Here is a 24024-nt window from a genome sequence, read left to right as displayed (position 1 = left end):
TTGCTATTTACCCCATAATTTGTATTTTTTCTTCTTTTTTTTTAGTTGTGTAGTGTGTCTTGCGAGGCTCTGTAGCACGCTGGACTGACTCGAGTGAATAACCAAGAGGCGCTCAAGATGGTAGTTTTATGTACAGTACCGTACCGTTATCTGATATATAATTGCTTAGCTGTTGTGGGATTTATTTAAAGTCACACTATAAAAAAGGGACTGGTGCTGCGTGTACGGTATTACAGCAAATACTCTACCGCGGTGTATGGAAACTGGGAATCTATGACAAGGTTAGTGTGATTTGGTCGCACTAGCGGGTAATAGAACCAGCCTGTACTGTGCCTGTACCTAGACAACTAGTCTTTTCATGTTAACAGTAATATTAGCCCTGCTCATGTTTAGCTTCCATGGATGATCCAATAGAATACCTGGTATAATTGGTATTATAATTTGCATTACATTTGTTCACAGCCGTTAAAGAATAACAGTATTATTAAATATCCATAACAATTGACCGGCATAACACCACGCTAGTTAAATTACACTGTAGCAATAACTCACAAAGCAGACCTATCGAATTAAAAAATATATATATAAATAAATACTTTGTAAACATTCCAACATCTATTCTGTGTCTTTGAAGAGCTTTGAAGGACCACAACAAAATTCAGCTTCCTGCCCTACTGGTATCACCTGGTTTCTCTCTGAATTGTGTGATGCATGTGAAACCGTACTGTATTGACAGAAATAACTCTGCGTTCCTGTAAATTTCTGCTCTGCCCCTTGTCTGCTTGGATCCCTAAGCTGTTGAACGCAGCGCAACGCAGCCATTCCAAACTGCGCGTCTGCTTCATCTTCATCTAGTTAGGTTTCCTGCGCGTTGCGTAAAAAATGTACCCTCGTTGAAATGTGAGTATTCTTTTAGTGTCTTAATAGTTTGCACTTACTTATGAGTGTCGCTCCCTCACTCCGTGCATTTAACAAACAAAAATAACGTGTTTAAAAAAAAAAAAAAAAGAAAAAAGCGTAATCAGGCCCACGCTTTTACATATACAGCATTTTACTTAATCCCACAAGTTAAATATTACAGACATTCGGTTGTATTGAAGCCGGGACAAGGTGAAGTGCTATTCAATGGTAGTATCTTATTGTATAAGGCGTCCCGTGAGCGTTTGGGAATCCCCGGGTTCTGAACGCTCCTCTCAGCACATGATCATCCAGTCGCATTAATGTTACATTAACTACAACGTGCAACCTGTTGCTTAGAGCCTTTACACCAAGAGACATACAAGCAAGGTTACCATCCATTTATTCCATATATGCTAATCTATAGCTTGCGTTATATTATTTTCACTAAACAACGCAGCACCCTGATGAACCGCTTTCTGTACGGGAACTGTGTTGTGCGCAGTCCAGTGTACTTGTAACACATTTTACACACTAACCCTTAGCTGAGTTGCCTGCTTAATCCTGTATACGGGAGTCATTAATAAAATATTTTTAAACAATGATATATTTCTGTATTCTGTATCTTACCGGAGCTTGCAGTGCTGAGCATTGTTCTGTGAGAATATGAAAGTGAAAGCTAAATGGGAATAGTTTTATTTTCAGATTAAATCTACAGCAACAGGCTGAGAGAAATAACACAAATTAAAAAAAAAATATGCACGTTACTGCCATCTAGTGGGTCACGGTGGCAAAAAACCAAAGTTTTCACCTTCATTATGTTGAGTTGAGTTTAGGCTCTGACCTCTGTGGTTTTGTTTTCCATGTCTGGCTGCTTTCCATGTCTGGCTGCTTGCATTGTGTGTACACGCTTGTGTTGTGCTATTGGTAATGGCTTTGACTACCTCATAGGGTCGACCCTCTCCTATCTGAATGGCACCCGTAGCTCCCAATGCACTGCAGCAGTAGGGTTTTGAAAAGAGGAGCATCTGTCCCGGGTCTCAAGTCTATTTTCAACGTATACTCACTGATCTCTGGATATAAAAATCAACAAATACAAAGGCCAAAATAGAACATTCTCAAGCTCATCTCAAAACCTTTTTTTTTTTTTTTCAGGCCTCTTTTCAAATACCAGAAGTCACAATACAGACAATTTCATAATAACACAATGCGCTCTTGGTTTAAAATGAAAGATTTAGTAACCTAAATAGCTTGTTTGTTAATCAAAAAAGAAAGAAAAAAACGAATGAATAAAGTTTTATAACAAAAGAAAAAATAATTTTTCAGGTCGGCACATATGATGGGGTTTGACATTGTCTAATATCATTGACCAGGTGATTGAATTCTTAGTTTTTTGCTTTCTTTATTTAATGCTGATATCAAAAATGACTTTAGTAGCATGTTGAGTTCTAATTTAATTTGCTTGCTGCTGAAGCAGAACAAATGGAATTTGCTAAATGTGTGGAATTGCCCAAACAGTAATTAACACTCCCATACTGATTACTATGCTACAAAAGTAAAATATACAGATAAACCTGTCTAAGACATAAGCAACCATGTGCCAGTCATTTTGTGATTCCTCCTTGAGTCTAGCGTTGGCCAAGTGACGTCTGATCATTAAGATTTCAAGCAGCAGCTTCTTCAGCAGTATTGCTTCATTACTGTCCTTCCTGCTTGTTTTCTCCAAGGCTTTTTTCATTTGAATCGATGTGCTTGGTACGCTGGAATCTGAGGGTGGCAGATAATCAGTACAATAGTGTAAAAACACTGTGTGACATTACAGTAATATAGACACTGCTGTTGTAAAATGTGGGAACAGAATTGACTCTCTTTATTTTAATACAATTACAAGAGTGATAGTAAACAGTAACATCTACAGGACAGCTGTACAAAATCAACAGATTACAATGATTTTGATTTAGGGGAAGAAAATAAATTATTACAATTTTTAAACAATGCTTCAAAAACTGGAGACACTAAAGAAATTGATCCAATCAGGTTTGAAAACTAGCTTGGAAGAAATATTTTAACAGCCTGCAATCAGGGGTGTTCCTGTATGCAATAGCTTTGTTGCCTTTTTCTATTTTCATAACTTGGAAGGTCTTACTTGAGAAACCGATAATGTTCTCATCAGCTCCTGTATCTGCTGTGTGACTGGTTTTCACAAGAAGGACTTTTGCCATGTGCTTCAGCACCCACTTTTTCATCCAGCTCGGCACCTCAGAGCTCATCGACGACATTTCCACCATGTACAAGACTCCGATTGTACCCATTATGCTTATTATCATCAGGGCAAAGCAAAGTAAGCAAAACACCCCTGTGAATACAATATGAGGAGCGTTATTTAGATTACATTTGATAGGCAGATGACAAAAAAAGAGTGTCTAATGCAAGTTACATTTTAAAAATAAGATGTGACAGATTATCTACATATAGATTGAACACCATGGAACGAGGGCTGCTGTTTTTTGGGTCTTCATGGATTTTAGGACACACTGTACCTATGATAAGTTTACTAGTTTTTACAGATTTAAGAAGGTAGTTGCCCATGTAGAAAACATCAGCTCTATAGTTGTGTTGTGTGTTACCAAGAATGGGAGACACGTCTGTGTTGGGTAGCTGATCATTCAGTATTAGAAGCAGAACCAAGAATCCAAGGACAACTGTGACCTTGAACCCCAGCCTTTCCCCTCCAGTTACTGAAATAAACATGCCAGCAAAATCCAGGATTATCAGAAACCCTGCTGGGCATATCAAATTCACCACGTACACAATCGGTATCCTTTTTAATGTTATCTGGAAAAAAAAGAGATTGGGGACAGTATAGCTATTTAAAATGAATTGATCTACATTTTCCTAAGCAAATCAATCTGGGTACAATATAACCCATCTTAGTACATCTACCCCTGAGTGTTTTAAGAAAGACGGGGTAATAATATAATATTGAATTACTTTATATATTGGAATGACCATTCTTTGTTTTATTCACAAACATCTTCCCAGCTTTATGTCTAGTGATCAAGGACAAGACATTACATAATACTGAAGATGAGTCAAATGCCATCTTGTCATCTCTTTCATAAGCTGTAGTTATAGTTGCAAATTAGGACTGTGACTACAAAAGGAAATCCACTACAGACAGTAACCCTAACTTGCAAAAGTGTAGATCAACATTGCAACAGAAATGAACAGAAATATTAAATACAATTTAACACACTTTTTGCCTTCAAACACTTGAAATATGAGAATGTTAGCAGATCAAGAAGACACCTCTGAGTTTGTTTTTCTTGTTGAAATATGAATCCTGCACAGTAGGATCAATGTATCCTCGATAAATATTTGGTATGAATCACATTAAGAGAAGGAATCAGATTCCTCCCTTGAGCAATTACTTAAGACTGCACAGCGAGCTATGTCATTTTTATCATTGTTGATGACTCTTACCGTGTATTTGACTTGACTGTACAGAATGCCACTGAAAGAAAGATTTAGGTTCTGGACATCAATATGCAGAAGTTCCCATTCTCCTCTTTTAGAGAAATTGTCCCTGGAGAGCTGGGTTACAACAGAAGAGTTGGACGCTGCAACCATAGTTATTTGTTCCACTGGTCATTTAATAATGAAATAAAAAAGAAATTATAACAGTGTATTAAATGAAACCTTCAGACACTTTTGTGCAAAGACAAACAGAGATATCAAATCATTTTATTTGCACATCCATGCAGATAACTGCAGACAGCAACAAAAGGAGCAGACCTGATTAGATTAAATCCACATGCAATGTTTCTGCAACACAGCCACAATATTAGATGGCAATCAACAGTAATCCTATAGATTTTAAACTTAGTGGATTAATTTATTTCCAACAAGAGTTAGTTTTAGGGATGTTTTGTTTGTTTATCTGAGCGATTTGAACTGTCAAAATATAATAAAGAGCTGTACTACTGTAAAGAAGCTCTATCTGACCAGATTTGTGGTATCTGTTTTAAAACAGGTTCAACTGGAACTAGCATGTTTCTTTACATAGTTGGGTCAACATTAGACTGCACCAGCAATCTTTGCTTCTGTTATGATACATATTATATATCTGTATATGAATTTAGATTATTAACATGTGTGTATCTGTACTTGTATATTTAAATGTAATTGACTCACCTGTATGAACATAAGGACCAAATGTTATTGTGCACCTTTGGGTGTCAAAAGGAAATCCAAAAATGTCCAACTTGCAGGCACTAACAAGTCTTATAGGCTTGGATTGTTTAACAGAGCCATCATGCTTCACTTCTAAAACATTGACCACAGGGCTTACATCATCATCCATGCTACAAAATAAGAGATCTGGGATTAGAATTCATTTATTTTGTATTTGTTTTTTAATTTAGTGTGCCCAATTATTTTACCCCCCAATTTTCTCCCCAATTTAAAATGTCCAATCATTTTTTCTCTTCACACAGCTGAAGAGATCCGAAGGTTCAGCGGGCGTCCTCCGACCCCACGACCGAGCCAGCTTCCTCTTTTACACCCAGGAGCTCGAGAGCGGAGGTCAGCGAGCTACCGGCCTCTGGAGGACACAGGCCAGCCCTGCAGGTATCCGCTCTGAGATCACTGGGCAGCTGGCCAGCAGTGTTCGCTGTAGCTCATTGAGGAGAAACAGTCCCGGACGATTTTGCCTCTCTAACTCACGGGAGCGTCAGAGCCAATGCGACGCTCCCTTCATATTCTCCAGTGAAGACCGGCGACTTGGCACAGCAAGGACATGAACCTGCGCTGTACAACTCACACTGCACATCCCGCGGCTGCTTTTACCAAGTGAGCCATTCAGGGTCCCCGTGGTTAGAAATGTTAACAGTGTAATACGGGCCAGCAAGTTGATGGCAACATTTCTCTAGATGGAGTCGCTACAGCAACTGCAAACACACAAGCTAGAAGCTCATGCAACAGCTTCACACTCAAAAGTAATATGTCAACCTGGCACAGAAACATATTGCAGATTGCAGAATGTGACAGCTCTCTACTGCAGTGAAATTCACTTACATCTCATAGATATAGAGGTCTGGTAACCACAACAGGTCCAATGGCATTGTCATTGACTCCATTCCACAAAACTCATTAGGATCCCATGATATAAAGCTGTTTTTCCATTTCTGTAATTTACAAGGACCAGTTAGCCTGCAAACACTGAAGCACTTTAAAAATGTAAATGCATACAGTATTGGATTTGTGCTATGCAATAGTACTTACCATGTCCAACCACAGCAGACTTATAAGGCTTTGTGTTGTCCCTTCCTAGTAAAAAAAAAACAACCCAAAAACAATCCAGTTATTGTGAACAAGAAAAATAGATATTTAAAAGAATGCTCGTGGTGAGCAGGGCGCGCTGCTGAACAGTGTTGCCAACTCCACAAAGCTGGAAACCTCACAAAGTCGCTAGATGTCGCTATTTCGACATTCTAAAGTCGCCATAAATGTCGATAGACAATTTACTACTCCTCTTTAAACCACTTAACCAGAGTAAACACCAATATAAACACTATTAAATGCATTAATGATGGCTGATCATTTTTAAACGTCATATTTGTCTGGGTTATCTACCTATACAGAGTTAGTGATTTTATTGTAACATTATACATCATTTATCACTGATTTCGTACATTATGTTTATATAAATAATTGGTGTCGTTCGCTTCCGTTAACAAGGGGGCAGCTGTAGTAATTTGCATTACGATTAGCAGGTCACTGGGGATCTCTGGTTCACAGCCGCAACCAGCACCGCAGCAACTTTTCAAAGCTGCGCTGAGCTGTGCAGGATCTGCAGATTTCTGCGGGTGGGGTTGAGTGACGTCACGCAGCAGCCCTCGAAGAACGCGCATCTCAGATTCTGCGGAAATCTGCACTACGTGAAGAACGTCACCACTGTACTACGTCAGGACGAGAGAAGCGTGGACTTATGTTCTGATGATACAATTTGGCGACTTCTTCCTCTGAAAATCGCTGTATACTATATATAATAATTTGTTATTTTTTTAAAAAAATCATCCAACCTCTCCAAAAAATAAAGGACACACAGCTCGCGTCTCCCTTGGGAGGCGCGCGTCCCATAGTTTAAGAACCGCTGGATTAGATTGATGATGTGTTATTTTGTTTAAAATCAGTAGAGTTCAATTTAGCTGTAGGGACATCATCAAGCTCTATGTGTCTCCCTGAGTTTCTTACCAGTTGAATAATGTTAGCCACGGTGGAGTCAATGAAGACTTGAGTAGGCTTTCTCCAATCATCTACTGGTCGAGATTGTAAAAAACGCACAGAATCAGTCAGCTTCAAATGTTCCATCAATTGAAAATACCCACAGGAATCCTCAGAAAACAAAACATCTGCAAAACAGCATCCGCGTTAATGCTAAGGTGACGTTACATCAATGGGTATGCCTGACTTTCAGAGCCTGTTAGCTTGAGTAAAATCCCCTTTAATAAAAGCACTGAAACTGAAAAGCAATTCACATGATTTGCATATTTACCAAAGCAGTATCAATCTGCAAAAACACAGTTCCTGCACATTATTTCCCTATTCAGTTACATCTGTGGGTATGCCTAATAGTTTTCTGTCAGATTTGAACTGCAAAAAGTTGTCTACTAATTGCCAAGAAATAACATGACATTGAAAAAATATTAATACAAAAATTACTTAAACCATTTATTATTAATACATGTTACCAAAAAAAAAAATGTTAACGTGCAAGTACATGTTTTGCCATGTTTTGTGCGCTTGCCAATTTTTTGTCCAAGCTATCACTTTGCTATTTTCCAGTGGTATCAGTATGCCACAGTATTATTATCATTATTTTTTTTTTAAATAAGAATAAAACAATATAAAAAATTAGGCTTACCCAAATGTGCAAAGATGATAAGTATGATGAGATCAGATTTTGCCATGACTGTGTGTATCAGTGTTATTTTATGGAACATTTGTCAAACGCAACAGACACCTGCACTACAGAGTCTTGATTTTGTGGGAGTGGTTAAAAACGAGAAATACATTAAAAAATGTTGCTGAACCAGAAAAATGCATTCACGGTGGTATCTACTGTCACATTCAAACAGGTTAGTGCTGTAGAATTTATTACATCAGGAAACATATTTAGATTTTTTTTAATATTAAATGAGTTCGTTTTTTTTTTTTTTTCTTTTGAAAGATTAAACAAAAAACACAGGTATGTGCAAGTAAAGGAAAACAACGAGCCGTGTGAGTTTCAGGGAAACCGATAAAATGTACACTCTGCAAAAAGAAACACGTTGACTATATATATATATATATATATATATATATATATATATATATATATATATATATATATAAATATATATAGTCAGCCGATGAAGCACTTGTAGTCCGAAACGTCCTGATAATTGATTTGTAATCAATTATTCTACCTTTTTAAGTACCTGAAATGTCCTTTTCTTTTTTCTTATTGATCATTTTGGTACACAGCAGTTTTCCTTTTTCTCAATATATATATATATATATATATATATATATATATATATATATATATATATATATATATATATATGCAGCAGGAGGGTAAAGCCTATAATTGGATTTGTTAATTATTTTGGGAAAATATTATATTTTAAAAAGATTAATAAATATGGCACAAAATCTAAAAGCTTAAAAAAATGCTTACAGAAAACGTGACATTGTCAAAATGTTTTTATTTATCTACAGATTTCTTTAGATTTTTCTTTAAAATATAGGCTATATTTTTTTTAAAAAAAATCTGTATTTAGGATACGCATAAACTGTAGTGGTAGTTTTTTAGTTTTTTTTTTTTAATTACTGAAGTTAATGGTTTTATTACGCAAAAAAACAAAAAGTGGGCGCGCATTACGCTGATGACGACACTGCGTCGGCGCCATTTTGAAAGCGTGTACTTTTTTTTGCATCACGAGGCAACAAACACAAAGAGATAGCCAGAGTTTCTCATCCGGAACCGCTTTTTGGTCTCTTTTTTCATGTTTGCTCGTTAGAAAACAGCAGCTAAGCTAAGCTGAGACTGTGATCATTCAAACGATCATTTTTAGGAGCCGGAACGTAGAAAAAAAAAAGAAAAAAAACGGGTTGTTGTATGCCGCTGCTGGTACCGTAACACGGAAAAGGCCTGTTTGTGCCCCGGATGTGGTTTCTCTTTGCTAGGGTGAGAGCGGGTGTAGCTTTGTTCAATTGCTCTTCCCATATTTAAATCGGGGGAGATCGCCGCGGGGGAAAACGATATTTCGATATTAAATACGTGGGCTGTAGTTTTAAAGTTGCACAGTGAAGGAGGCTACCCGTGTTTGAATCATGTCGGTAACCCTGCCCAACCGTTCCCAGACAGGCTGGCCCCGCCGCGGACTCAATCAGTTCGATAACAAATACATGCAGCAGAACAAACCTCTCACGCTGGAGAGGACCATCAACCTGTGAGTATATTATCTGTGCGTGTGTTGTACCTAAAAACAACATTTAAACAGTCACAATGTATTGTGTAATTACCATGTGCGTTTACGAGTATAAATTATACAATCATCTAATATAACTTGATCGATAATATCACCTATTATAATCGGTTCGGTTAAAAAAAAATCTATATTAAAATACGTCTTATACATCTTAAAGATGAAATATATTCCTGTGCTGTTGTTTGGGAAATGGCTTTTAATGTCATACAGCGCTTAAGTTAATGGCAGGGAAGGTACACAAGCAGTGGCAGTGTGAGTCTGCATCCAGCCTGCCCTGGAGTCGGGCACTAGGGGTGGGGAGCCAACGCTTCGTCTCAGGGAGTCCCAGTGCTAAATCTTGTGCAGAAATGTGTGTTGGACACAGATCTTGTGATGCTCACTGCAGTAAGACCTAACGAGCATGTAACCTGCTGTATTTGAACCACATTAGGTATGATATTGTGTTATCTCCCTGCCCCATCAAAAGATGGAGGACTGGTATTTCTAGCATGTGTTGTATTTCTGATTTTATACTATAAATAAAAAAATAAAAAATAGTTTCTATTATTTTCATTAAGTTTGTACTTAATAAAAATAAATCGATCCAAATTCAGAATGCATGTGTTTCCATTTGTGTGCCCTGGCCCCTAACGGTGCAGGTTAACCCATGTATCTTCTTGTGTCTCATCAGGTACCCGCTGACCAATTACACTTTCGGCACGAAGGAGCCTCTGTATGAGAAAGACAGCTCGGTGGCGGCGCGGTTTCAGCGCATGCGGGAGGAGTTTGACAAAACTGGAATGAGGCGGACGGTGGAGGGGGTCCTGATCGTCCACGAGCACAGACTGCCTCATGTTTTGTTACTGCAGCTGGGGACTACGTTTTTCAAACTGTAAGTACACACATTGCATGATATAGACGAACTGCTGCACAGCAAAAGCTCTCTTAGGCTTCTCTATATAAAGCCTGTTTCAAGTTGCACAACCCCCCCCCCCCCCCCCCATACATAGTAGCAGATGGCCGTCACCTTGCAAAACCACAAACCTGTATTATATTGTGTAACCTTGAGGCACTGGCATAATCTAGATATTGGTTCTCCTGAAGGCATGGAAAACCACCTGAATTACAGCATATTCCCCCTTTGATGTGGTGTTTAAGATATGGATCATTTGCAAACACATTTTGCTTTTCTGTCTTAGACCTGGAGGAGAACTCAACCCCGGGGAAGATGAAGTGGAAGGACTGAAGCGTCTTATGACAGAGGTATTCATTTTTTCTAATGTGTATTGAGAGCTTTATTTAGTTTGAAGGGGAAATGATTCAATTATAAAATAAAGCCAGATGGATCCATAAAGCACTAAGCAGTGCTGTAATTTTGCTCTTCAAATTGTGCAGTGATATGTATGTGTTCATTAAGTTAGGATTTTAGGAACTGGATTGCAAACCCAGAATAAAACCTGTGAACTGTGAAGTAGCGTTTCTGTTAAAACACAGGTTTTATTTTGATTTTGTAATATATATAATCAATTGTTATAATGATGATTATTTGAACTGCACACCCTTTTTTCGACATGCAATTAGTTTTTAAAAGTTTTTTAACCCACAGATTCTTGGGCGTCAGGATGGTGTGCAGCAGGATTGGGTAATTGATGACTGCATTGGAAATTGGTGGAGACCAAACTTTGAACCCCCGCAGGTGAGTAAAAAGCCTTCTAGTTAAATTCAGGCAATCTGCAGCTGGTAATTGGGTAGTTCTAGATTGGTGCTACTCGGGGACCAATTGTATGACATTTTAACGCAAATCTGCATAGATAAAGTGCTCTGGCTAAATCTATTTGCTTTGTGTAGAGTAAACAAACAGACTATTGCATTTCCACATCAGCTTGATACTTGTTAGTTGCAGTAGTTGTGGTTTTATTTTTGTTTCTTGCTTTAACAATACATTTCCATGCTTCTTTTGGCAGTACCCATATATTCCTGCTCACATCACTAAACCTAAGGAACACAAGAAGCTTTTCCTGGTGCAGTTGCAGGAAAAGGGTGAGTGAGTTTTTTGTTTTGTTTTATGGTTGTGGAGTTCTCTGTTCAATCGGTTGAAACTCTTCTTTAATTTATTTCCCTGTTTTGTTGCAGCTCTGTTCGCTGTGCCGAAAAACTACAAACTTGTAGCAGCTCCCTTGTTTGAGTTGTATGATAACGCCCCAGGCTACGGACCCATCATCTCCAGTCTGCCACAGCTTCTTAGCAGGTGAGAGGAATGTGTTTAAGGGAGGGGACACCTTTTATAATTGTACAATTGCATAGAATACAGTTTGTTTAATTTGTCTATTACCAGATGTTAAGTAAGTGCTACTGAAATATACAGTGCTTCCTATTTTTTAGTATGTGACTTGAAATATTGAGAATGTGTGAAGGCATATAAGAGTAAAATATACAGTTCAAGTACAATTAACATGGACTATCGAGTTAAACTTGTGAAATATTGAGGGAGCAATGTAAACCTAAATTGCTGAGTAAATAGCAGGGATGGAAATAAGACTCCTATTGCATGGCAATTTCACCCATTCCAGGTTTTACTACAAGCCTGATTAGCCACAGTGTATAGGTAACAAGCTCAGGTGTGTTTTATAAAACTCGTAGTAAAACCAGGAATGGATCAAACTGCTATGCAGTTGGGGTCATATTTCCATCACTGGATAGGCACTTTGGTCATTGCCTGTCATTTTAATTAATTTATTTTTATATATTTCAGGTTCAATTTTATTTACAACTGATCGCCACTTTTCCAGCACACTTGATTGATTGAGAAACTGTCTCTGTGAGCACAGCTTCAGAAGAAGATATGGATAAAAGTTCCTTGGAATGCAATAACTTTTTTTTTTGTTTGTTAATTTTGTTACAGCAGTGTAAAGTGTCTCCTTGTTTTAAGAAACTGGTTAAAGTGGATAAAAAAGTGACTTGTTCTAAATAATGGAGTGAAAGGCTTTGTGTTAAACATTTTTCAGTATAGCTACCACTTTTGTACTTCATTAAAACTGTTACCCAATGCCTGGACAATCTGTCCGCTGTATACTTATTGAGAGATGCTGTGGACACTTTGCAAAGTAATGCTACTTAATTTTTAGCATCACATCTAGAAGCCAGACACTTCAAGCTGTGTTCATTTCTTTAGTTTCATTTTAATATTGGAAAGGGTAACATACAAAAACATACCTGGTAGCTCAACAGAAATGTGTTGAATTAACCCCTTCAGCACATTAGTGTAAATTCCAGGTTTGCCGTATACAGCAGCCTTTTTGTACTGAAGAGAGACTGGGGTCAAGTATTTTCCAACATCTGTAATATGTAGCTTGTGAGGTGATGCACTGAGTTAATTGTGTAACTGAACTTCCACATATGTGTGTCTATAGGTGCTCTTAAATAAATAGGTAGAGGTATTTTGTGAAAAAAAAAAAAAAGGAAACTTCATGGGTAAGTGTGCTCAGTAGCAGGTACCACGTAGTGGTGTAAATGTGTTTTATGGTATACCTTAATTCCACAGAACCAAACATGAGTATTGCTGATTTTAAATGGGTTAGGCTCAAGGGTCCTGGTCTGTCAGTGTGTTGAAGATTTTTGCCAGTGATATCCATCGATCTCCGTCACTTGATAGTAATACATATCTCCACAGTATTGCGTCTCATGTTCCATGTAAACTTGGTGCTACCAACTGCCCTTAACTGATAGTGACACTTAACCAGATCACTGTGACTTTTACCCATAACTTGCAATGATAAACTCAGAGAGTTAAAAACAGGAAACCACGTCAACTAGACTAACATTGAGCGAATGCCCTCGTCATGCAGCTGGAATGTTTGTGTTACACGCTTCAAGCAGTTTGGCTCGTATTACTGGAATTTCACAAGTGAAGACCTTTTCAAGGGGAATGCTGTTTTTTTAGTGACAGCGAAGCCAGAGTCACGGGCTACCAAAAGGGCAGGACTTTTGTTACTGTTATAAGGTGCTTTTTGTCATTGCTTTGAATGTATTGCTTTCTCATCCACTGCTCAAAAGATATATTCAGAAATGTGCATATTGCTTATTCAAAGAGGCCAAGGAGTGATCCAATGAGTGAGATTTCTGTATATATCTCTCAAATGCATTATCATTTCCCTTCTTTTACAAAAGTCACTGCTAAAATAGGACAAGTTCCTAAAGTGAGTTGGCACTTCTGCTTAATTTTCTTTAAGTATTTCTACAGGTGCATGTGTTCTACCACTGTTTTTTTAGGGTATGGGGGAATATGAATGCCTGTATGTACACATGCATATATCCATTAATTGAGCAGTGTATACGTTCATATATATGACCACCTATGAGGGGGGAGCGGGTGAATCCGTACAGCATGACGTTTGAAAATACACGAGAAAACGTCATTTGGATACTTGTGGGTATTAAATGCGGGTATATGCGTTTCAGAGGTACACACAAATCAACTTCTCAAGTTCCCAAATGGTACTGCAGTTGTCGACGCATTATTCTTTTTTCTGCTTGGTGTATTCCTAAAATCAACAGTAGATGGCAGCAATAAACTAGTTTCGGATACCATTAAAAAAATAAGTAACTTCGAAAAAACGTCAGCCTTGAAAATACTGTTTGTTGTTCGTGTCGTGCTGTTGTGGGTAGAGAGAAATGGATTGTGGGAGTTGTAGTTTTCAGCCACCCGACTCCACGTGACTGTTTTTCAGCAGCCGCGATTCAGACCTCTGAATTTCTGCTCAGCTTCTGGCGTAAGTTATATTAGCACACTGCTCAGAAAAGACGTTGTAAAAAAACTCACTTGGTCAGAAAAATGAACTCAAAACGAAAGCATTTAGACATCCAGAGCCAGGGCACAGGGAAGAAGAAAGAGAAGCGAGAAGAAGAAGTCAGGATTTCAGATGTAATCAGCGAAGAAGTGGTAAAAAACAGAGTGAGAGAGACTTGGAGCAGGAGAGAGCGATACTCACATGGTAAGAGTGTGTGTACGTGCAGTCAAGACTCTGCACTAATGTTAGCAAACCGCGGGTTACTATGCATTACTAAACTGCATTGCAGACAGCGTCTAGGAGGGTGATCAGTATAGAGAACAAACAATATATTATTAAAGGAAAAGGTAGAACAGCCGAGCTGGCCTAGGGGGGATGTGGGGTTGTTATTTTAACAAAATAATTTGCAAATGTGTGCTGCCTAACTATAATAACGCATTCTGAAATCGTAGCTGTACTTCCACTGCCTGCACGCTGTATGTTGCAGTAGTAAAAGTCCACAATGGTAGCACGAATGCACTGGGGACTCATGCATGATAATAACTTCCTGCAGTCAGAGCTGGGTAATGAACTGTCGATTTAGATAGGTGGTGGTGAGCTGTCAGCAAATTCATTCAGCAGGGCCAAGACACAATAGAAAAGAAGTATTGTAAAGATACCCGCATGTATATTCAGGGTTTGCGATAGCAGATTACTACTGCTAAATAGACACCCTTGTGTTCACTGTGTTGTGAGTGAGCACGTCCTGTTGCCCGGCCAGTTTGTTCATATTTCCCATTTAACCATTTTTTGGAGCATTTTTAACTGGCATCTACCTGTTATTTTAATTTTCTCTTGAACTATATTGTTATGATAACTTACTCTAGTTTTGTTAACTGCAAAAGTTAAGCCTGCATGCAGTGCGTCAAATTACATAAATACATCTTGTGTTCTGATTTTTTTTTTTTTTTCAAAGATAAAAAGATTTGGTACTTAATGGCTGGTCATTAAAAAGCTGGTCTATGGGCGTGAACTTTGCCATGTGACCCTGGTGCTTTGGTCTGTTTGTTTCCTCAGAAGCAGGTATAGAAGTGGATGCAAACCCATTCCCCCACTGCATAATAAAAGACTTCATTCAGAGTCAGAGCTTCCTTGAAGGGCTGCAGAAAGAGCTTCTGGACCTGAACTTCCGTCAGAAATCCAACGACCTGTACAAGTTTAAACAGGTACGACGACATCAATCAATCAATCAATTAATCAAACCCTAGAAGCGAGCACTGTACTCTGAATGTGTATTGTCTTTCATTAAATTGATTTTGTTTTAGCTGAGGCAGAGTGTGAAATAAACCAGCTACACTTTCATTTTGACAGTCAGCTGACTTAAAAAAGAGGAAAGACTCCCATATTTCAGCTCTGAGGTAAGCACGAAGGATTTCGCTCCTGTATTTTTTTATTTTTTTTATTTTAGTAAGTGTAACGGGCAGTGTTGTGTGATACACTGCCGTCACGGATTCTGTCCTGTCCCCTGTCGGTGAGATGAGATGAGGTTAAAAGCTCTAAAACCACAAATGCAGAGGAGCCTGGCTCTTTTGCATAGTGGTTAAGACTCTCTTGCAGTGTGCGGGGTCACTGGTTCACGCTCCCAGCCTCCGCCGTGTTACATAAGGTTTGTTGTGACTGGTTATTGCTGTGGGAGTGGATCAGCTTTTGCACACTCGCTTGTGGGGCATTCCGGGTGAGGGGGGACCAGGGAGAGAGCGGCTTCACGCTTGTCTTTATTAACAACCTTTAAAATGCTACAAATGTTTTGCTATTAAAATGGCATTTTTTTTTCCTGCATGCACACAACACCTACTTTAAAATCAGATTACTAAAATACTAGAGACAGTAAGAGGTGTAGCCATATATAATATATAAAAAAAATACTTAACAGCTGTGTCTGTGCAGCAGTGTGTACACAGTCACAATATACACTCTTGTGGGTGTCTTATGCTCCTCTGCATTTCTTATGAGAATGTCACTCCCTTATGGTTTCCTGTGTTAACGGATTGTGTTCACACAGAAAGGTGCTGTTTGAACAGTTTCGGTCCTGGCTCTCGGAGGTTATGCAGGTGGAGCTGGAGAACACGGTGGACATATCCTGTGCTAAGTATGAATACACCGGTAAGCTGTGACAACACACAACAGAGATCCACTTCTTCACAAATAAACAGCGTGGGTGTATATAGATGTGTGTATATATATGTATATATTTTTTTTTAACAGACGTTCTGCTTTGTCACGATGATGAGTTGGAGGGAAGGAGGATCGCATTCATCCTTTATCTAGTTCCCCCGTGGGACAGAAGTGATGGAGGCACCCTGGACTTGTACAGCACAGATGGTAACTGTTTCAGATCCTGTCGAAAGTGCTCAGTCTGTCGCGTGCTTGTGATGTACAGTAGTATTTGACGAGGAAGGCAAGTGAAATAGTCCACTGGTGTTCTTTTGTGGCTGTGGATTCCTTTTAAAGTGAGCCCTTTTGGGGTGGCTTCGCAGACCCCAGTTAGCACTAATCTTGTCTGCCTTGCCTTCGGTAACATTAGGTAGTGAGAGATTAGTGCTAATCAGGGTCTGTGAAACTCTAAGGTAAAGCTTGTTCTAAATAAGCTTTTAAATGCAGCCATGCTACCAGAGCGCTGATAACAGTGGAGTCAGGCTGGGGCTCAACTCCTATTTTTCAATTCCAATTGCATTTCCAATTCCTTTTTAAAATCAATTCCAATTGCAATTCAAATTCCCATTCCCTTGTAATCAATTCCAACACATCATTGATCAACATTGCAATTAGCTGCATTCTGTTAAAATGAGCTTTTTACACACAGTGGCAACACTTGGCTTAAACTGATCACTGTTAGTCAATGAAATTGGCTTCCGATGAAAACAGTAGAACAATCACAACAATTATTGTGTCTCTAAAATATGTGTCTTCAAAGGAATTGGAATTGATTATTTTTTTTTTTTCCCAAGAATTTAGTCGTTGCCAATTATTTTTTTATTATTTTCTCCCCAATTTAGAATGGCCAATTATTTTTAGGCTCAGCTCACCGCTAGCACCCCTGCGCTGACTCGGGAGGGCGAAGACGAACACACGCTGTCCTCCGAAGCGTGTGCCGTCAGCCAACCGCTTTTTTTCACACTGCAGACTCACCATGCAGCCACCCAAGAGCTACAGCGTCGGAGGACAACGCAGCTCTCGGCAGCTTACAGGCAAGTCCGCAGGCGCCCGGCCAGACCACAGGGGTCGCTGGTGCGCGGTGAGCCGAGGACACCCTGGCCGACCTAACCCTCCCTCCCCCCGAGCGCCGCCCCCCGGAAGCTCCCGTCCTCGGTTGGCAAAGGAATAGCCTGGACTCGAACTCGCGATGTCCAGACTATAGGGCACATCCTGCACTCCACGTGGAGCGCCTTTACTGGATGCGCTACTCGGGAGCCCGGAATTGATTTTAAAAAGGAACTGGAATTGAAAGAAGGTATTGACTCAGCCCTGCTGGCAGTATGTCTGAAAGGCGAGCCACACTTAACTGGATGTTTGTTTCTCATTTGTTTGCATCAGAGCATTGCCAGCCTCAGCAGATAGTGAAGTCCCTGCTGCCCTCTCTCAACACATTAGTGTTCTTTGAGGTGTCTCCTGTTTCCTTCCACCAGGTAAGTGTCTTAGCACCCCCAGGGGAGACTTGGGGTTTGATGCAGCAAAGTTGCCACAAACTAGGTCTCCTGGAAACAGGTTTCAAGCCACTGTTCCTGCAAAAAAGTGTGTTCCCTCAGCTTAACACAGCACCTATAAAGCATATAGAAATAGTTTTGTGAAATGCAGAGCTGTGATGGGTTTCCAGCGCAGTGGTTTCTGACATGTTCTTGTTCACGTTTGCCAGGTGTCTGAAGTGACCTCGGAAGGGAAGCGACGGCTGTCCGTGAGCGGCTGGTTCCACGGGCGCTCGTTGGAGAGACCCCCCCGGTACATGGAACCCACGCAGCCCCGGACCCCACACATACCACGCGATGTACGCTCCCCTTACTGAATCTTCAGCTTTGTCAGGACAGACCCGTTCAAAACCATTCAAAACCCGAGAAAATAAACAAGGAAAACATGCTTGGTTTTGAAGACGGTTACTGTTGTTCTTACTAAGTCCTGGGTTCAAATATAATTTACGGAATCCCTATCCTTAAAACGCTAAAAAATGTACTACATGAGTAACAAAAACAAAGTGCACATGTGATGAGGTAACTCGTGTGTTTTGGCTGTTCATGCAGTGTTCTCAGGGTTAAATAATTGCACAGTGTTGACATGGTTTTTTATTCGTGTTTAACAAGTTTACTAGAGATGACACTGGTACTGATTTCACTAATTTAACAAAAATATAAAATTAAACAAATCCAGGCACCTTCCCTTTCATAACGGATTCAGTCGTGCTGCTATATTAATATAACAATGGCAAATTGCCTTGACAGCTGTGACCACAGTTATTGAAACGATATGTGGGCAAGGTCTTTGGGGGTCATTTCAGTTAAAACAGACACAGCGTTTAATCTGTTTTGATGAACTTCTGAAGTGTTCTGTTTTTGCGCTTAACCTATTAATCTCATTTGGGGACAGGCTGCTTTGTAATGTTTTGGAGCTTTTGTAACTGGCATCTACCTGCTATTTAAATGTTTCTTTAACTGTATTGTTAAGATAACTCACTCTAATTTTGTCAACTTCAGAAGTTAAGTCTGAATGTAATGTATCAAATTCCATAAATACAGCTTGTGTTCGGATGCTTAATGGGTTAATTGCTAAGCTAGTTTAATGAGTTGTTTTCCAGTGAATAACAGTACAGACGTTCCTGTTAATATGCTGTGCAGTGGAGTCTGGAGAAACGTTCTGGTTCAATGGCTGTGATGTGTGTGTCCCCCAGGAATCTCTGCTCTATGAGTGGGTGAACCCCCAGTACATGGACCTGGCTTACCAGGCACAGGTGCAGGAGGAATTTGAGGAGAGCTCTGAGATTCTCTTAAAGGACTTTCTCAAGGTAATTGTTTTAAATGCTGGTGTTGTATAGAAATCTGCTCATCCTTCAGCTCTCAGCACTGCAGACCTCCGAAGAGATCTGGGATAAATAACTCCGCTCAATACAGCGGACCAGTTAACCAGGCCCAGTACTTGTATTCATCCGAGACACTGGAACGATTTAACTCTGTATAGTTGTCCTGTAGTACATTACTTAGTGCTGAAATAGTTACTGTGCAACCCCCAGAGATGGGCTGCCATAAATAATGAACGTTTCTCATGATATTTTGCAAGATACAGTGTCACTTTGTTGCTGAACATTCCAATTGCTGTTTCCCTGCATGGGATTTTTGCAAAGCATGCTATTACAAATACAGTGTAGACTCATATATCCAACTCAGTTATCCACCAGGTGCATATACTGTACACAAACAGTGCACATATCCAGAGGTCTGTCACTGCCATTTAACATGTCTGAAATTAAATCTTTGTGCATATTCAGGCAGACAAGTTTGACATGGTCTGCGAAGCTCTGCGAAAATCAGACATTGTTTGGAAAAGAAGAGGACCTCCGAACAAAAGGTAAAATCTTTATCGGTCTGTCTGTCGTATACACAATGGAGGACCATAATTTGTTGGAGAATGCTTGATATTTCAGTTGACCGGGGGTTTAGGTAGAGCTTTGTGCTCCAGAGAAGCTTCAGGAGAGTACAATAGTTTTGATGCTTTTTTGGCTGCTGTGACCTGTGTGTTTTTTGGAAGGTGCTATGAGTGTGCGGAGGAGGCTGTCCTACCCGAGTGTGTGAGTCAGTGCTGGGAGCTGCTGGCCTCGGAAGCCATGTTCCTGCTGCTCTCCAACTTCACCGGGCTCAAGCTGCACTACCTGGCGTCTGGAGATGATGACGACAACGATGAAGAAGACGACGACGAGGAGAAAGAGGAGGCTGACGAGACTGTAGCTGGATCCTCAGACGCTGCCGGGAACTCCATTGATGGGCTTGAAGAAAAAGAAGCACCAGGAAAGACCATGGAAGGTATGAAGTGTTGAAGTAGAGCAGCGTTTTGTTTTTACAGGAAGCATTTCCATCATGTGCACTTCGATACCAGGCTTTGATGGATCAGTCTTCTGCATTGCACTGACCTCTACCCTATACTAGGCACTTTCAGATATATAAATGCCATGCTGCAGTAGGTGGCACTGTTGCATTGCATGGGGTGGGGGAGAGAATGGCAGGACTATAGAAGCATCGGCACAATGCATAGACTTCAGCTTGAACTAGCGGTAAATGTGTAAACCTGTTTCTCGTGGAATGTAGTGATCTGATTTGCAGTGAGCAAATGGATACATGTCTGAGAGGTTGTGTCCCCCTGCAGAGCCGAGCGCTCCTGTGTGCCGTGGGGAGCTGCGGCGGTGGCGGCACGGTGATTACACCATCGTTCACGACACCGACGTGGGGAATGCAGAGTTCGCACTGGACCTGCTGCTCTTCCTCGGCTGCGAAGGTAACTGGATGAACAGTGTTCTTGTTTCTTTGCTGCATTGCATACGGACTGCACTATCTGCAACAAAGCAGTGTGTACGGTGAAAAACAACTGCTGGATGTAGCACTTTTGTAAGATGTCGTTCGGTTTATGTTTCAGACTGGCAGACAGAATATGGAGGATTTACGTCATATATTGCAAACGGAGAGGATGAAGAGGTAAGTGGCAAGCTGTTACAGAACCCTATGGTCCCCAGAATCGACAAGCTGTTACAGAACCCTGCGGTCCCCAGAATCGACAAGCTGTTACAGAACCCTGCGGTCCCCAGAATCGACAAGCTGTTACAGAACCCTGCGGTCCCCAGAATCGACAAGCTGTTACAGAACCCTGCGGTCCCCAGAATCGACAAGCTGTTACAGAACCCTACGGTCCCCAGTATCGACAAGCTGTTACAGAACCCTACGGTCCCCAGTATCGACAAGCTGTTACAGAACCCTGCGGTCCCCAGTATCGACAAGCTGTTACAGAACCCTGCGGTCCCCAGTATCGACAAGCTGTTACAGAACCCTGCGGTCCCCAGAATCGACAAGCTGTTACAGAACCCTACGGTCCCCAGTATCGACAAGCTGTTACAGAACCCTGCGGTCCCCAGAATCGACAAGCTGTTACAGAACCCTACGGTCCCCGGTATCGACAAGCTGTTACAGAACCCTACGGTCCCCGGTATCGACAAGCTGTTACAGAACCCTACGGTCCCCAGTATCGACAAGCTGTTACAGAACCCTGCGGTCCCCGGTATCGACAAGCTGTTACAGAACCCTGCGGTCCCCAGTATCGACAAGCTGTTACAGAACCCTGCGGTCCCCAGTATCGACAAGCTGTTACAAATAAGCAGCTGTGTTAAAAACATGTTAAGAAGGAGTGAAAGTGATTTGTGCCCTAACATTTATTTATTTATCTATTTGCAGCTCTTGACCATCTATCCAGAGAACAACTCCCTGGCCCTGGTTTACAGAGACAAAGAGACATTAAAGTTTGTAAAGCACGTTAATCACCAGAGCTTGGAGCGTCTGAGGAAAAACCCAGACCGACAAGGATTCTGCGACTTCTCCTTTGTTTATTATGAGTGATTAAAAACACCCTTGAACTGTACTGGCTGATGTCCTCGATCAGGGAGAAACAAAGTGGGGTTTAAGACAGTCGAACCAGTATGAAACACCTCCGATCTAGGATTCCCACTCTGTTCCCAATCCTGTGGTTTATCACGTAAGTGACTGACATGAAAAGACTACTTTGGGGATTTATAAGCAGGTTTAAACATACACGTTGCCCAGGTTTACTCACCTGGATATTAGAGCTGCACAAATCGATTATTTGGATCAAGCTCTCCACAATCAGGAGAGGGTCCTTGCTGTTGATCGAGCTGATTTACCACTCCAAGTGAAACAAGTGAAGAAACAGCTGCTGGGGTTTGTGTGGATCGCTGTTCTCCAGAGTCTAAGAAAAGCAGCGATCATCACAAACCCAAGCAGCTGCTTCTTCACGTGTTTCACTTGATATGGTAAATTAGCCCGATCAACACCAATGACTCCTGTCTCACCCGGTTGTCAGCACCTGATTTCTGCAGACAGGTCACTCCCTGTAATCCAGTCATCGGTTCGTGCAGCTTTACTGGGTTTACACAGAACATTTTAGACAGCATCTTAACCAGCTGTTATAAACCGGTTTCACTATAGCATTTTGATTTGCATTTCTACACAGTTTTAAAGAAAAACAACCAGTCATTGGAATCACAAAACATTTATACCTAAAGTTTATTCATTTTGAAGTAGACAAAGATAATCCATTCCCTTCATCTTTGATACACAATATCCAGTCACAGAGTTTAACTGTGTTTTCTTTATAAACAAAAAGCCACTATTCTACCTGTACACAAAATTGCATAAATATCATGTAATAGCACTGAATATTGGATATTTCTGCATAAAATTAAAAATGCATTATACTTTAGGCTTCTGTTTTCCAGTTTTTATTCATTAAAATTTTCAGTGCTTTTGTACTTGCACACTTACGTTGTCCCTTCTTTCCTTTTACGGTCCTTCTGGTCACGGCACATTCTTCTCGGGTTTTTGTGTGGAGGCATTTTTTTTACATTTCACCACAATTTGCAATTCTGTTTTAAATCCTCTGTTTCTTAACTGTAATGCAGCTTTAAATACTGCTAACAGGCCTCCATTCCTAATTGTAATCTCGCAAGCTGGGTCTCCAATAGAAATGTAGGAATGTGCTGCCACTCAGTAGTTGGTGGGTTTAAAGTATTAAGAACGAATCAATGATAGATACAAGTCAGGAAGGAGGGACACTGCCCAACAGCACTGGGAAAAGTATATTATATATATATATATATATACACACACATATATTTTTTTTAATAAGGAGTAACTGTTTCACAGTTTTTCCAGTGTTTATTGGATATACATAGATATTTTTTTTGTATTCGTTTTTTAATCGGTTAAAACCGAAAATCAGAAGCCCTAATTACTGTACATAAAAAGCAGCAACTCTTTGACTGCTGGTGTTACATTCATTTATGCCAGTGCAAATCTCATCAAAAAAAATAAAAGCAGTACCGTAACTTAAAAAAAATCCTCAAGATATAAGCAACCATTTCATGCCACACCAAATTCATTGTCTATAAATACCAAACAAGGTCTAATCATGATCAAGCCTGTCTATGCTCATGCAGTCTGTATTCCTAGTGCAATGTGTTTGCCACTGTAGTGCAGGTCTACTATTGTATTTAGTAAAGCCCATATATTACATTTTTCTTTACATTCCAACGGTCATCTTATTGCACATTTCTTAATTAAGAGCACATGCATCTATAACGTGACAGGTGCAGCACCGTGTAAACCACAAGGATATACTCCAATATAGAGATAGTGTGACAGGTGCAGCACAGTGTAAACCACAAGGATATACTCCAATATAGAGATAGCGTGACAGGTGCAGCACTGTGTAAACCACAAGGATATACTCCAATATAGAGATAGCGTGACAGGTGCAGCACAGTGTAAACCACAAGGATATACTCCAATATAGAGATAGCGTGACAGGTGCAGCACAGTGTAAACCACAAGGATATACTCCAATATAGAGATAGCGTGACAGGTGCAGCACAGTGTAAACCATAAGGATATACTCCAATATAGACATAGCATGACAGGTGCAGCACAGTGTAAACCACAAGGATATACTCCAATATAGAGATAGCGTGACAGGTGCAGCACAGTGTAAACCATAAGGATATACTCCAATATAGACATAGCGTGACA

The 24024-nt window shown here is 40.3% G+C and overlaps 3 protein-coding genes across 7 annotated transcripts in view; 2 read left to right on the top strand and 1 right to left on the bottom strand.

Moving 5' to 3' along the window:
- LOC117424319 (protein NLRC5-like) overlaps positions 1-8059 on the bottom strand; it is a 41702-nt gene extending 33643 nt beyond the window's left edge. Inside the window, exons 1-9 of one of the 3 annotated variants that reach the window (XM_058992828.1) lie at positions 7823-8059; positions 7153-7310; positions 6181-6225; positions 5974-6083; positions 5092-5261; positions 4381-4541; positions 3707-3732; positions 3044-3253; positions 1528-2664 (exon numbers count right to left, since the gene is read on the bottom strand). The gene's annotated coding sequence lies outside the window, so the exon portion shown is untranslated. Of the gene's footprint in view, positions 1-1527; positions 2665-3043; positions 3254-3524; positions 3733-4380; positions 4542-5091; positions 5262-5973; positions 6084-6180; positions 6226-7152; positions 7311-7822 lie in introns of all 3 variants that reach the window. The other 2 variants (XM_058992829.1, XM_058992827.1) reach the window with 2 other exon arrangements.
- Positions 8060-8857: 798 nt separating this feature from the next.
- Positions 8858-12470, top strand: nudt21 (nudix hydrolase 21). Of its 2 annotated transcripts, none has more exons than XM_034041354.3 (7): positions 8858-9395; positions 10105-10305; positions 10613-10676; positions 11005-11109; positions 11378-11453; positions 11547-11661; positions 12166-12470. In XM_034041354.3, exons 1-7 carry the CDS (start codon positions 9277-9279, stop codon positions 12185-12187), a joined length of 702 nt encoding a protein of 233 aa, XP_033897245.1. In that variant the 5' UTR covers positions 8858-9276; the 3' UTR covers positions 12188-12470. The 2 variants fall into 2 exon arrangements, with proteins under 2 accessions (XP_033897245.1, XP_033897246.1); XM_034041355.3 differs by having other exon boundaries at positions 8859-9395; positions 11020-11109.
- A 1591-nt stretch (positions 12471-14061) lies between these two features.
- Positions 14062-22860, top strand: ogfod1 (2-oxoglutarate and iron-dependent oxygenase domain containing 1). Of its 2 annotated transcripts, XM_034040343.3 has the most exons (13): positions 14062-14404; positions 15257-15405; positions 15551-15597; positions 16242-16342; positions 16445-16561; positions 17774-17865; positions 18093-18221; positions 19116-19229; positions 19710-19789; positions 19970-20241; positions 20582-20710; positions 20849-20907; positions 21658-22860. In XM_034040343.3, the coding sequence occupies exons 1-13, from the start codon at positions 14245-14247 to the stop codon at positions 21817-21819; spliced, it is 1611 nt and encodes a 536-aa protein (XP_033896234.3). In that variant the 5' UTR covers positions 14062-14244; the 3' UTR covers positions 21820-22860. The 2 variants fall into 2 exon arrangements, with proteins under 2 accessions (XP_033896234.3, XP_033896237.3); XM_034040346.3 differs by lacking the exons at positions 14062-14404; positions 15551-15597 and having other exon boundaries at positions 15303-15405.
- The last annotated feature ends 1164 nt before the right edge of the window (positions 22861-24024 follow it).

Source organism: Acipenser ruthenus, chromosome 19, assembly GCF_902713425.1.
Source record: "Acipenser ruthenus chromosome 19, fAciRut3.2 maternal haplotype, whole genome shotgun sequence".
In the NCBI taxonomy this organism is placed as follows: domain Eukaryota; kingdom Metazoa; phylum Chordata; class Actinopteri; order Acipenseriformes; family Acipenseridae; genus Acipenser; species Acipenser ruthenus.
This window is presented reverse-complemented; position numbering and strand designations above follow the sequence as displayed.

Bases quoted from the DNA above. Each gene is read 5' to 3' on its own strand.
- ogfod1 (XM_034040343.3), top strand. From the start codon at position 14,245: ATGAACTCAAAACGAAAGCATTTAGACATCCAGAGCCAGGGCACAGGG. The intron at 14,405-15,256 runs GTAAGAGTGTGT...TTGTTTCCTCAG, and splicing joins GAGAGAGCGATACTCACATG to AAGCAGGTATAGAAGTGGAT. The intron at 17,866-18,092 runs GTAAGTGTCTTA...CACGTTTGCCAG, and splicing joins CTCCTGTTTCCTTCCACCAG to GTGTCTGAAGTGACCTCGGA.
- nudt21 (XM_034041354.3), top strand. From the start codon at position 9,277: ATGTCGGTAACCCTGCCCAACCGTTCCCAGACAGGCTGGCCCCGCCGC. The intron at 9,396-10,104 runs GTGAGTATATTA...GTGTCTCATCAG, and splicing joins CTGGAGAGGACCATCAACCT to GTACCCGCTGACCAATTACA. The intron at 11,110-11,377 runs GTGAGTAAAAAG...TTCTTTTGGCAG, and splicing joins CAAACTTTGAACCCCCGCAG to TACCCATATATTCCTGCTCA.